Source organism: Phaethon lepturus, unplaced genomic scaffold (genome assembly GCF_000687285.1).
Source record: "Phaethon lepturus isolate BGI_N335 unplaced genomic scaffold, ASM68728v1 scaffold48873, whole genome shotgun sequence".
NCBI lineage: Eukaryota > Metazoa > Chordata > Aves > Phaethontiformes > Phaethontidae > Phaethon > Phaethon lepturus.
In genome coordinates this window covers 53,927-66,822 of record NW_010530766.1, presented here as the reverse complement: position 1 = coordinate 66,822, position 12,896 = coordinate 53,927, and the positions used below count along the sequence as shown (strand labels likewise).

General features: G+C 39.3%; 1 protein-coding gene across 1 annotated transcript in view; it reads left to right on the top strand.

The window, feature by feature from the left end:
* Positions 1 to 2,503: 2,503 nt before the first annotated feature.
* Positions 2,504 to 12,896, top strand: part of NUP210 (nucleoporin 210kDa) — a 60,785-nt gene continuing 50,392 nt past the window's right edge. The window contains exons 1-5 of the mRNA XM_010284354.1: positions 2,504 to 2,533; positions 6,147 to 6,235; positions 7,228 to 7,364; positions 8,114 to 8,245; positions 12,164 to 12,260. Coding sequence (XP_010282656.1) covers positions 2,504 to 2,533; positions 6,147 to 6,235; positions 7,228 to 7,364; positions 8,114 to 8,245; positions 12,164 to 12,260 — 485 coding nt within the window. The remainder of the gene's footprint in view (positions 2,534 to 6,146; positions 6,236 to 7,227; positions 7,365 to 8,113; positions 8,246 to 12,163; positions 12,261 to 12,896) is intronic.

Genomic DNA, 12,896 nt, shown 5'->3' with positions numbered 1-12,896 from the left:
TTCCTGTTAAAGCTGTGGGTAACAGCTATTACTGGAAGGAGGCCGTTAAACTGAAGAAGTTCGGAAGTACCAAATGTAGTGACTTCAGAAATTAGTGACTGTCCTTCACCCAGGATTTGTACAGTGATGAGTGGCTTTGCATGCACGAAAGCAGGGATTTGGAATGGAAATTACAAGATTCAGGCCCTTTGTGCCTGGAGAGAGGGGACTGAGGTTGTGTAATACGGGTGACTATGAGGTTAGAGGTAGCGTGTGAAGGCTGTTCACTTACAGCAGCATCTGTCCTCAAAAAAAACATCCTTTGAGTATTTGAAGGACTGCATTTACTCAAACGTTCAGAATTCATACCAGAGTGTTCAATTTTGTGAGAAATCAGTCTATGGCATGTTGTGACCTTATTTCTTTCCAATTTCCCGTTGGGGCTTCAAGTTTACCTCTGAAAGCAGGAGGTTTTCAAAGTGATTGTAGTGGTGTCTGAGAATTCCAGTGATTCAAAGGGAAGAGGTCAAACGTTATCATCATCCCAGCAGATTGGGAGCAATGATAAAGTTACAAGCATGGCTTTAAAGTATTTTCTGAGTTTCAAGATGCTCATGCCTTCTGGAGCTTGGGTTGCCTTTATGTTAAAATTATTTTTTGGTGAAAGCTTTGTTTTCAAAGCATACGATGTTCCCATCTGTAAATATTGTACATGGTGCTATCTTCAGGGATAAAACAGAGTCTGTGTGGACATATTTAGCATTTAAATTACATCTGTATTTATCTTTTAATTACCTTAATCCAGAAATTACACGTGGAAGAATGAAAGCATCAGAAGCAGAGTTTTCTCCTTGAAATCCTCCTTACCCTAATAACTTTTTTGGGGCGAGGGGGAACACACTAAACAAAAACATTTTATACAGCATGGTGCAGGGCATTTATAGCAGAAATTATCTGTAGAGCGTAAGTCTGTTTACATGTCTGTAACATTATTTCATATTTTGTAGAATTGAGATACACAGTGAGAACAGGTGGTAAATTTAAACTTCCGGAGTTAGCTTTGAGGAATACAACTGATTGAATTTGAACCACTGGCTGTTGAAGTCGGAGGCTTTGCGGTGGAAAGGTTACAGCTATAGGAAACTGTTCAAAGGTAATAATGGCCCTGTACAAGGTTGTTTGTTGCAAATATAATGAAGGAGAGTTTATTGCCACCTCAAATAAAAGGGTTTGTGTGTGCGCTCTTGCCGACGAGGTTACGTAAAGCTAATTGCCATTGCGAGAGGAGCAGGTGGCAGAGTGCTGGAGTGAGAGATCCGGTGGCTGAGTGGTGTTGGAGCTGTGTAATGCACAGGTACTTCCAGAGAACCCAAAACCTATGTACAGCGCTGCCGTTGCAGTGGTTGGCTGGCAAAGCTCATTTTCTAGCTCCTTATCTTGTCATGTTTCTGATACTGGGTTGTAAATTGGTCTTATCGCTCTATGGGATGTATGTGGTGGCTTACGTGTTTTAAAAAATATATATGAAGTAGTGTTGCTGATCGAGATCTCTTACTTTGCTGTAAGCCTGACAATCTCATCTCTGATAATTTGGGGGGTTTGTTGTTGTTCTTTCGTGGATTACCTGTTTCACCACGGGTCTAAAAAACACTGTCTTTGACTCTGTCTGAAAAATGTTTTGTGTGAGATACTGACTAATAGTTTCCGTATCATGAAATGACATCTTAAATAATGATTGTCATCCCCTGCTATCCTTACCCCCTTCTTCGGTTCTCACCTGCTCTGCATTTCCTACTTAGAAGGCCTTGAATAGCCAAAGGCAGCAAAACCTTCTCCCTCACTCTGGGAGGTGCCTATGCTGCTGACTGCTGGGTAGGCTGGCAGCACTGCAGCGTGTGCTCTCCCAGTCTGGCTTCAAGCTCTGGTAGAGACCAGAACAAGCTCAGAATTGGGTTGAGATACACTTGTTGGTAAAGTGAGACGGGCTGTGCTGCTATGGCTCAGGTCTGTGCTACCCGGGTATGTTGGCTCAAAACCAGAGCGGGTAGTGTGACTCTGCAGCATAGATGTTCTGCCAGAGTTGAAGAGGCGGAAGAAATAATTTGTTTTTTCTCTTGGCCAACATGCCAACCTGCAGTGAAGGTTTACTGTTGAAAAAACTTTTTCTGAATCTGAGCATAACCTGCCTGGGAAGGAGGACAGAAAGAGTAGGGACTGTTGTTGATTTTTGGGCAGCTTTCATTGCCGAACACCCATGAAATGTTTAAAGACTTTTGCTTGCTCTGGGTGTGGGTCTCACCTTAGTAATTGAAGCTTTAAGGGTGTCTGCATGTGAGAAGGTTTAACAGAGTGGATAATTTGAAATAATGCAAAATGTGACATTTGTGTTTTGGAAGTAAACTGCCATTTTTTAGTTTTATTTTCTAATTTTAAATCAGGCTTAGCTAATTTCAGAACAACTTCTCTAGGCCAACCTTTATTTATTTCATTCTTTTAGTTGGAAGATGACTATCACTAGTGTGGCATGCCGTTTTCCTTCATGGAGCTAGAAAAGGTATGAAGATAAGGACTTATGGTAAAATGCTTTTGGCCACCAGTTGATCTGACAAAATATCCAAGTTACAGTTGGGCATCTGGATTGGGTTTTGAGAACAATCATCACTGGCTTAACTCTGCTTCCTTTGAAGATAATGGGTGTGCCAGCTGGTCACCATTATAAAATCCCATGAGCAAAAGTTTCATTGTTGGCTTATTCTGTGTTGTAGGATGTTTCCATTTGCTGTTAAAGCAGAACTGGATGGAGGGTTTTTTTGCTGCTGCTTGTTTTCCCAGTACAATAAGAGAGAAAAGTCCTAGGAGAGGGTTGAGTGAACAATAGCGAGATAATCTGCCACTGTGTTGTTAAAAATCCTTAAGAGTTGAGGGAGCTCTGCCAGGCTCCCTCTGCGTTTTCTTTGGAAGGGGTTCAGTTCCCGTAGCTTTTGTTGTCTCGGAATCCGTTTTTTATGATACAACTACAGTTGCCTGGATGTTGTTGTGGCTCTTGTGTCTCTTTTCATTTTTGTATGTCAACAGTGTTAGTCCCAAGAGTGACCAGAAATAAGGTACCTAATGTATTGGTCAGTCCAATCTTGCCAAACTCTTGAAAAACTTTACTATCCAGTTTCGCTCTGGCTACATACCTGCCCACGTGCCTGGTAAAAATTCTAAAAGATTAGGTCAACTGACAGCCATGGCACATCCACAGAGGTGGATTTTTTGCTGATTGAGTTGAGTTTAGTCTGAAGAGCTGACAAAAAAATATAAAATGCTGAAACTATAAGAATCAACAGAGTATTGCTAGAGTGAGGGAAAGAATAATGTTTGCCTGATCTTTAAACCAGCTGATAAATAAAGTATAATCCTTGAACTATTCACATGTGATATTACAGAACAGTTGATTAAAAAAATGCAGACGCAGGTTTGAGTAGATCTGTAGATACAATCTTGGCATGTGGTTCTGTGTTGGGGGGCTGAAAATAATTAATTAAATGGAAATCAGCAAGAGGACTGGCGGTCTTTATTGCAAGCATCATTAATTCCTCAGGAAATAGGATTTTATTCTGAGGGAAATAAATATTTGGACTTTTATTAGCTTTTTTGCCTCGCCTCCTCACTCTTCTTTCTAGTGCTTCCTCCCATGCCTTGCTCGCTCTTACAGACGCTGATATGGGATTGAGAGCTACTGCCAGAAATGCTTCCCATTGCTTATTTCCCAGGATCTAATTTTGACCTCTGACAAGCCTAGCTCTTAATATCACATGCTGACGTGCCGGGGAAGATCTGCCATAACTGGAAGATGATCTAAATTGCAGTCTTTGATGTCATTTTAAAGCAAAAGTTTCTTGTCCATCTAAGATGCAGTAGTGATCCCTGTGTGTATTACAGCAGGGTAATATAGAGCCTATTTGATCGATGCCTTTTCCTTTCTGTACTTGACCCTGAATTGGCTGTAGCTGAAAACAGAACGTGCTTTTGATACTGCCAAATGATCTTGAGAGGTCATCAAATATTTCCTATGTTACGGTGAAGAAAAAAAAAAAAGTCATGCAGATTGTTTTTTAATATAAATCAATAATAAACCAAGCCTCAGAAAGGCCCTACTTCACCTGCCCAGTTCAGGTAATTGTCTAAAATAGCAGACATCCTATTGGTAACAAAACTAAAAATGTATTTGTATTTAAAAAAAATTCAGCTGATATTCTACCTCCTGCTTTAGATTACGGTTAGAGGCCAAATAGTTTCTAATTCTAGGTTCCTTACTCCAGTGACAGCTAAGACTTAACCGGCATTCAGCTGTAAAAGCTCCTTTATAATTGTGGCATGTATGTAAGTTGACAGCTAAAATTTAATGCAAACTTTTAGTTTATCTTTGTTCCTTCCTTTTTCTAGTCTTAAAAATATCCTGTAATTAGATTTAGGTTTACAACACTGCTATTAGTGCAAACTGTAGTGGTTACATATTACAATACATAGCCATATATTAAAAGAACAAATACAAAACACAGCGAAACCCCTGTTGTGTTGTAAACACAATCGATTTCAGACTGTAAGAATGCAAACTCCTCAAATTAATAAAGAAAAAATTAATGCCAGAGGATATTAAGCAATGTGAAGTACTAAATAATAAAAGTCAATTCCATACATACAATGCTATTTTAAAATAATACCTGCATGCACATTAAGTCAGATCCGCATGCTCACCTTAAAAAGCTTACCAGCCAAGTACAGAAAAAGCCTTACTGGTTGTGAATACTAACGTTTTTTAAAGAAACTTGCTAAATGTTGGAAAACTGTTTCATGGTTGCCTAAGAAGCTACAGAATAACAGGAAAAGAACTAACTGTTCACTCTTAAATTAATCACTGGATGGCAAGGTTAATTAGAAACCGTGTAAACTCTAGTATAAAAAAATATGCTCCTATTTGTGTATGTTGCTTAGGTATCCAGAATATAACAAACAATTTTCAGGTTTAAGCTTCTAATTGGTTTTTAAATTGTCCATTGCATACTGCCGTGGGTTGCTTTTTCCTTGATCAGATAAAACACTTTGAAATTTCTGGGTTAGCAGTTGCTACGGTTGTTTCCAAATCCTTTAAAACTAGTCTCCATATAAGCAAAATATTGTTGGGAGCACACCAATAATATCAGTTAATAATTCATTGAATTGATAAATTTCACCCAAGACAAAAATACCATACCGCTATGCAGCGTCTAATGAACCTGTGCACCGCGGTTAGCTTGCACAATTGAAAATGTTCTGACTGAGGGTTTGTGCTCTTGGACTGCAAGCTTTTGGGGCCTCATTGTTTGGACAGTGTAGTATGATAAAATCCAGACCCGTACGTGGGGAACCACCGAGCCGACACAAACGTGGTTTTATTTCATGTGAAGTTTCTGTGGGAAATGCAGTGTTTGCTGTCTTACCAACTGCTTTGAACCAAAGGGGTCTTTGGGTCTTGCTTAAGGTTGAAAACAGGATTTCAATTTTATTCCAGTGACTACAACCAGATTGGTCCATGTTCACCTGGACTGCAATGGTTAACTCTAAGGTAACTGGACATACTGTGGTGTGCTATTTTTTGAAATGGATACAATTTTAGCCAACAAGAAATTTTGTTCTTCACTCTTTTGGATTGGTTGGTTCTGCGAAGTAATAAAAGTAGGTAGAACCCACGTCTGGGGAGAAGGGCAGGTGTGATGTGGCTGTTTGTTTGAAACTCCCCTCCAGCCCCTTGCTGAGTTAGAAGATTTTTCCCAGGTCACAGGTAGGCGTTTTTTTAACATCCTCCAGAAGGAAAGTCTAAACCAATCCGGCTTCACCATCTTTACCAGGTGGGGATGTAGTGCCAGGTTTAGATTGCATTTACCAGATAATGCCGTGGTTTAATCAGTGCTGCTGTCTTCATCTGGGAGAAGCAATTCCTGAACAGCTTTGTCATCAGTGCTTTCTTTCATTGTTTTAATCCTGCAAAGGACCCTTGTGAAAGAGCTTTGACTCAGGATCCCTGAGCAAACGGTGATGGCTGTTTCAGGCGCTTAATTCATTAGGGTTTAAGCAGGGTGCTGGGCTCTGAGCTGGAGTCCAAGCTTGCAGCCTTTCTGCTTCCCCTGGGGTAACTCCTGCAGGTGCAGCATGAGCCAGGAGCTCACGTGGAGCCAGGACCTCATGCCCGCCACCCAGCTCTCCACAACAGTCCATCAGCAGCTTGTCCCAGGTTGGAGGGGTGATGTTCTTTAACTGTTTGCAAGAGCTGTCGCCTGCTTGAGTATTTTCATTGCTTTGAGCACTCCACATTCCAGCCTCAGCTGTATATTGCTACTCTTTCAAATTTAATTTCGAGAGGCTTGGTTTTTAAAAACTCTTAAATTCTTTTTTTTTTTTTTTCTTTTATCTTGACATTTTTGGCACACAGGGAGTGAGAACTGGGCTCCACGTCCATGCTGAGCTTCCCACAAGCTCATTCCTGGAGCAGCTGTCTTTAGAGAAGCCATACAAGTCAGAGCAGGAACTAAAAGATGCATCAGTTTTAGGTCAAAATTCCATGTAGGCTTATATTTCACCAGACATGATTATACAATTTAGCATGTTTTAGTGATACATACTTCAGCTAAACAGACTCAATCCAATTTTTTAAAAATTTTTTTGATTGAAGAATCTTGTTTCTTACTTATTCAGAAACTCTGCTGTAGTAAACATATGTAATTGTGATGTTCTGTCATCAGGGAAAACTTCTAATTTTTTCAGAACTTTGTTTCAAGCTTGTTTTGAAATGCAATTACAAGTGGTGAATGGAACTTTAGCTAAAATTATTTTGCTTTCTACTTCAGTATTCTGTATGTGGTTTTGCTTGTTCCACACCTCTAAGCTAATAAATAGTCAGGTGAAAGGCTTTGTAACTTCGGTAAGTAGCTGGATATAGCTCTGAACTGACTGAATTGCAATCAGCAGTGAACATGCCATGGGAGAGAGATTGCTGTGTTTGCCTGGGCTCTGGTGGGCTTCTGGTCTGTGCTTTCCCCTTCCTCAGCCCACACTTGCTTTTGCTGAAGTCCTGGAGGAGCTGTTGCAGTTCCAGCTCTTACGAAAGTCGGGTCCTGACCATGTAGCATGTTTCGTGGAAATTATTTTGGAGGCTTTTAAACCAGACCTTTGATTTCTGTCTGGCAGTAACTTAAATCCTTCTAACACAACCAAATAATCGTGTAGGTCCTCCACCAGGCCGGAGGTTGCAAGCATAGAGCTGGCAGATCAGGATGAGCGCCAATGTTCGCAGAAAGCTATTGTCCAGGCACGGTCCTCGCAGCCCACACGTCTGACAAGTATCATCTTTGCTGAAGACATAAGTAAGTTTTAACCTTTGTAAGCACACAACTACTTGTTTATGTGCATCCTCCGGAAACAAAGTAGAGATTTAAAAGTACACAAAACAAAACATTTCCATTCATATACATAGTCATTTTAGACTTCCCACGGCATGGTTTTTAAGCTAAGTTAAGGTTTTTAAGTCAGGAAAACAGATAATTCTTTAAAAAAAAATAGAGGGGAGGGGTGGCTGAAAATAATTTTCAGTACATACTTTTTATATAATCCAAATTCAGAAGTTTTGCATTTAGAAAGCTGGAAATTGCCTTTGTCATACAGTATACCTGGTTAGTTTTTATAATGACAGATGGGCAAAAAAGATGATCAATTAAATGTCTTGCAGTCACTAAATGGATGTATATAGGGGTTTATCATTTGTGGGTAAAAGTCATTGATTTCTCTAGGACATGAGCCGTGTCTGACAGTTGCACTGTAGAAACTCTTAATACATCCTCAGAAAAAACGTCTGTAACTGTCAGTGTAAGAACTAAATTTTTAAGATTTATTCTAAAGTTCAGTGAGAAAGGGAACTGCGTTTTTTTGCTTGCTTAGCCACAATCACCATTTGACCAAGAGTTTCTTAGTCCAGGTCATGACCTAGTTTTAGTTCCTTCACTGTCAGTGTCTTGTGTCATTGGCTAAATTTGAGGTGGATTTTGTCTGGTTGGTGCTCTTGATGAGCACATCCAGTGATGCTGATTTCATGTGCTTTTTCTGATGTCTCCTCCAGTGACTGGACAAGTGCTTCGTTGTGATGCTATTGTTGATATAATTCATGGCATCCAAATTGTGTCTACAACAAGAGAACTCTATCTTGAAGATTCACCACTGGAGCTAAAAATTCAGGCTTTGGATTCCGAAGGTAAGATATTTACTAGTAGCAGATAAAATACACATTGAAGCTCTTAATTGGCTGATACGTGCACTGGTTTTATTTGTGACAGAATTGAATGGTAGAAGCCAAGCTGAGTAATTTAAAGGGAGTTCTCTGGATAACACACTCAGTAACCTATTGTTTTTATTTAAGTGTAATATCTATGTACCACCTGATTAGGAAAATCAAACACTCCTTGATTTCCAAGAACTTTTGCTTGCCTTTCTTCCTTATTTTCTCAGGAAACTTAACTCTAGTGCTAAGGGTATTATTTATAAATAAGAATTTAAAATAATTAAAATAAAGATGTCAGCTGTTAGCAATTCTACCTCCAGTCACTAGTAAGAATGTAATGGAAAAAGTCCCAACACTTGTCCTGTTGAAATGTCTGATTAGGATTTAACTAGGCTGAGAAGTGCTGCGCAGGAATGTGAAGTAGTCTGGTTTTTGGTATGTTTGGGTTTTTTCTTTTTTTTCATTTGAGGTGAGGTAGTCTGAAGAATTTTGCAAAAGGACATTTTATCCGAGTCCAATCAAGCATCCAACAGGTTGTTCAGAAGTGATGTTGAAGAGCAACCACCTGTTGCTTGGATTAATATCCCTTAATTATTATAGAAACAGTCACTTCTGGGAGGTACCATTTAGGCTCATAAAAGTCAGTGCTTTTGGACTGAATGCATAATTACTCAATAGGAGCAGAAATTCACTGCTTTTCATACTGCTTGTAGCATCAGAAAATGAAATATGATGCTGGTGAGAATTTCATGCTTTGGTTTCAACAACTGATTTTTATGCACACATCGACACTCGCACAAACCAAGTCATTTTTAGGACAACTACTGGGCTGAAAGCAAATTATATGCAAAGCAGCTATAAAAGGTTGAATTGTTTGTTTTGGGTAGTTGATGAGCCCATCCTATGTTTGTTTGTAAACCATGAATGCCAGGTTATATATGGCAATATGTTAATAATGAAAAATAATTTCATTTTCTTGTACTATGGCTAATACTGGATTCTTGGTTTGGTGTTTCTGCAAACCCTCAAGCATGCTCAAAGGACAAATTTGCCTTGGAAGCCACCCAAGTTAGAGTCTGAACAGGAGCAGTGGTTCAAAACCCACAAAGAACATTTAATCCGTGTGACTGAAACAAAGTGTTGGTTAGAAGCCATAGGACTAAACTTCCCAATCTAAGTTTAGGGGATCAGGATACACTCAAAAGCTTTGAAAATCAGTTCCTTTTGACCCAGATAACCTTGGGATCCATCCTTGGGAGACCTTTGAACATATTGGACTCCCAGTGATTTTTCTTGGCACACTTTTAAAACAAAAAATCATTCAAGAGCAGTCGCAAGTTTATTGAAGGACATAATTGTTCAGGAAAAGTCACATAACTGAATAAGTGACTTCTGAACACTTTTTTTCTTAATACTTAGAAGGTGAAAAAAGTCAATATAATTATCCAGTTCGGTGAATATTGGGGAAAATCTGTTTAGGTTTGCTGAAAACTTGCAGGAAGAACAGGTGTCAAGCCTGTTACTGCATGCTGTGTGAGAGAGAGAGTAGATGCTTTGTATCAGCTCTTCTATGTATACAATGTGGCAGTGACAGAGCTTTTTCCCTGGTATATAAAGTTGTTAGGTCCTAGGGGTGTACCAAGTGCGATTTGTTTTGGGCTGATGGTGGTTAATGCATCTTACACTGCCAAATTATTGCATCTGGTACGGGTCAGGCCATTCATTAACATTGATAATTCTACTCCTGTGAGTATCAGTATATTTTCAGATATACTTTCTTTCCTTATTCTCTTCCACGTATTGTCCAGTTATTTTTTTTATAAGCTATATTTTTTTAATCAGTTACATTAATGCAGATTCCTTTTTGTACATGCTTTTAATAAACCACTCCAAATATAAACTTGATCCCCAAATACTACTCTTCAAAGATTAGTAATGCAAGAGAGGAAGATGACTATGGAGACCTTTGGCCAAATTAAGTAAGAATATAGAGGGAACAAAAGTCATGCTATATATTGTTTTTTTTAATCTGTTGCTCAAGTTATTTTACTATGACTTAACTAGAGATGAGCTAAATAAGAGAAAGACTTAAAGATGCGAGTTTGCATTTGTTTGGCTATGAACTGTGCAAGGAACACAGGCTTCCTGCCCCAGCAAGGGAGCAGAGCACACTCCAGCCTCGCCAGCAAGAGCCGCTTTTCTGCTGAAGCGTCACAGAGGAGCAGCTCTGGGCCAGGTTACAGCTGTGGAGCAGGAGTACAAGTCACTGCCTACATTGCCATCTGAGGAGCCTGGGAGAGTAATGTTACAGCTGGTCTGCAGCTCCTGGGACAGCTGTGTGATCCTGCAGGGAGGGACAAAGACATAATACAGTTCGTGACAAGCGCTGTATTACCTGGGTGCTGCCTCTGAGAGGCTTAACCTGGAGACAGCCGCTGCCCCCCATGCTGCAGAGATAACTGATCCTGTCTTGAACTAGTGAGACCCTGCATTGTCTGGGGAACGCCCGTGATAGTTTGTCTCTGATAACCTGACTTTGCCTTCGTAGTGAGGCACCCCAACAGGAGCCAGGACATCCAGGCCCAATGGTAGTTAAGAGGCTGTAAGGATGGTTTCGTGCTTTTGCTGCCAGTTTGCTGCAGCACTGGCTGTGTCCAGGCATCGCCTCTCTATAGTGCCACGATGAGCGTTTCGCCACTGTCCTTGTTATTTTCAATTGGAGTAAAACAAAAGAGTGAAATACAGCTTTTCAAGCATGCATCATTAGAAAAAGTTAGACTTGAATGAATGTTAAATAATCCAGTCTCAATCAATCTTAATTATATTGCCTTATGCTTTTAGAGTTTTGTGTTTAAAATCCTACTTATTTGGGATTTGGAGCTATCTGTAGTAAGTTGTATAGAAATGAGAGAAACAACGTAGGCTGTTTGTTGTGTTAATTTGTCTTAAAATATTTTTGTGGCTTAAAAAATGTTGTAAACCTCTAAGCATAAGACTTCAATAATAAATTTGCTTCGATTCTTACTTTACTAGTATAGATAGAAATGTCAAGGAGTAACACAAAATACATTTTAAAATATAGTAAATACCGCGATTTCAGTTCCGTATTTATTTGTGCCAGTGAACACTGCAGTTCAGAGCAAGACTCATTGTGAAGACTGTAAGATCTTTCAGATTAGCAGCTCGTTACACTTAAATGTAATCATGGTAAATCTTTGCTTTCAGTTTGTTTATTCCTTTCTGTTCCTTTTTGTTCTCTTTTAACATTTACAATGTCTTATGATCTAGTGGCTCACAGTTTCTAGAAGAAAGGTGCTCAGTTTGAGTTCTTTGAGTGAAGACTTACTCCTGTTACGGGTAAATCACGGTTGTGCTTAAAACACAAATGACACAGATGGAAAGTGCAGTTCACCAGCTCTGTGAATTCAGGTTACCCCCATGGTATTTCAGATCCACATGTTTCAAAATGAAAGATTGTTTAGCAGGTTGTTTTGATGTCCTAATATCAAGAAATATTGATGTCCTAATATCCAAGAAATAGTAAGGTTTTTGTGGTCAAAGGGGAAAGGAGGTGGTGGGTGCCAAAGATATCTTAGGGGCCAACAAGTGGAGGATAGGTGGTGACACCTACACTTATCTAGTGGCTTTGTGAAAAACATAAAGTGGCACATGATGTTGCAAAATGTGAACAGAAAAGCCAGTTAACAGAAGCATCTTAAATTTGCAAAAGTCAGTAAAGCAAGGGAGATTGTGATTTTTTTAACTAAATACTGATAGAGCTTCTTTTAGGGATAAGATAGAGAAATTTCCTAGGGGAAAAAGTCATAGTTTGTGTGCCAGGAAGACTCTGTGCTTGTCGTTTATTTTTGTTTTAATCTGATTGATTTATAGGAAACACTTTCAGCACATTGGCAGGGTTAGTCTTTGACTGGACAATAGTAAAAGACACAGAGGCTGACGGCTTCTCAGATTCCCACAATGCATTACGGTAAGTTAATTTAACTTGTTCTCGAAAGTCTCTTGTCCATTAAATTTGATGTGTATAAATATTTCCCCACATCTAGGCAGTTTACTGAACTGATGCCTAAAATAATGCTTATGGCTCAATTGTTTCAGAGGTTTAAGTGCCTACTCAACAGCCTGGACACTCTCATCCCTGTTTAATTTAACAACTGATAGTGTCAATGAGCAGCCCAGGTATCTATAATGCAACAAATAGAAGTAAATAGATGCAATTGTTGATCTTCCTGAAACATCTTTTCAAAGGAAAGATTTATCAGTAAGACTTTATCTCAAGCTTTCAACAGAGAGGTGTTTTTGGGTGTGGTGTTGGTTTTTTGGGGTTTTTTTTGTTTGTTTGTTTGTTTTCTAAGTAAGTCCTCTTCTGTTTCAGAAAGGAGCTCTCTGAACTTGAAGAATTTCAGATTTCAGTCAACACTTAGATCTGGTGTTGAAATAGCTTTCAAAGTAGTTAACTTTTGAATTGGAATGGACCTAGTGGCTAGACCAAGCTAGATACAGCTCATAAGGCCAGGTGAAATAATTCAATGAAATGTATTCAATACATTGTCTTTCAGACAAAGCAATGAATGGAAAGCACTTGCTTGACAAATAAGCCATGGTG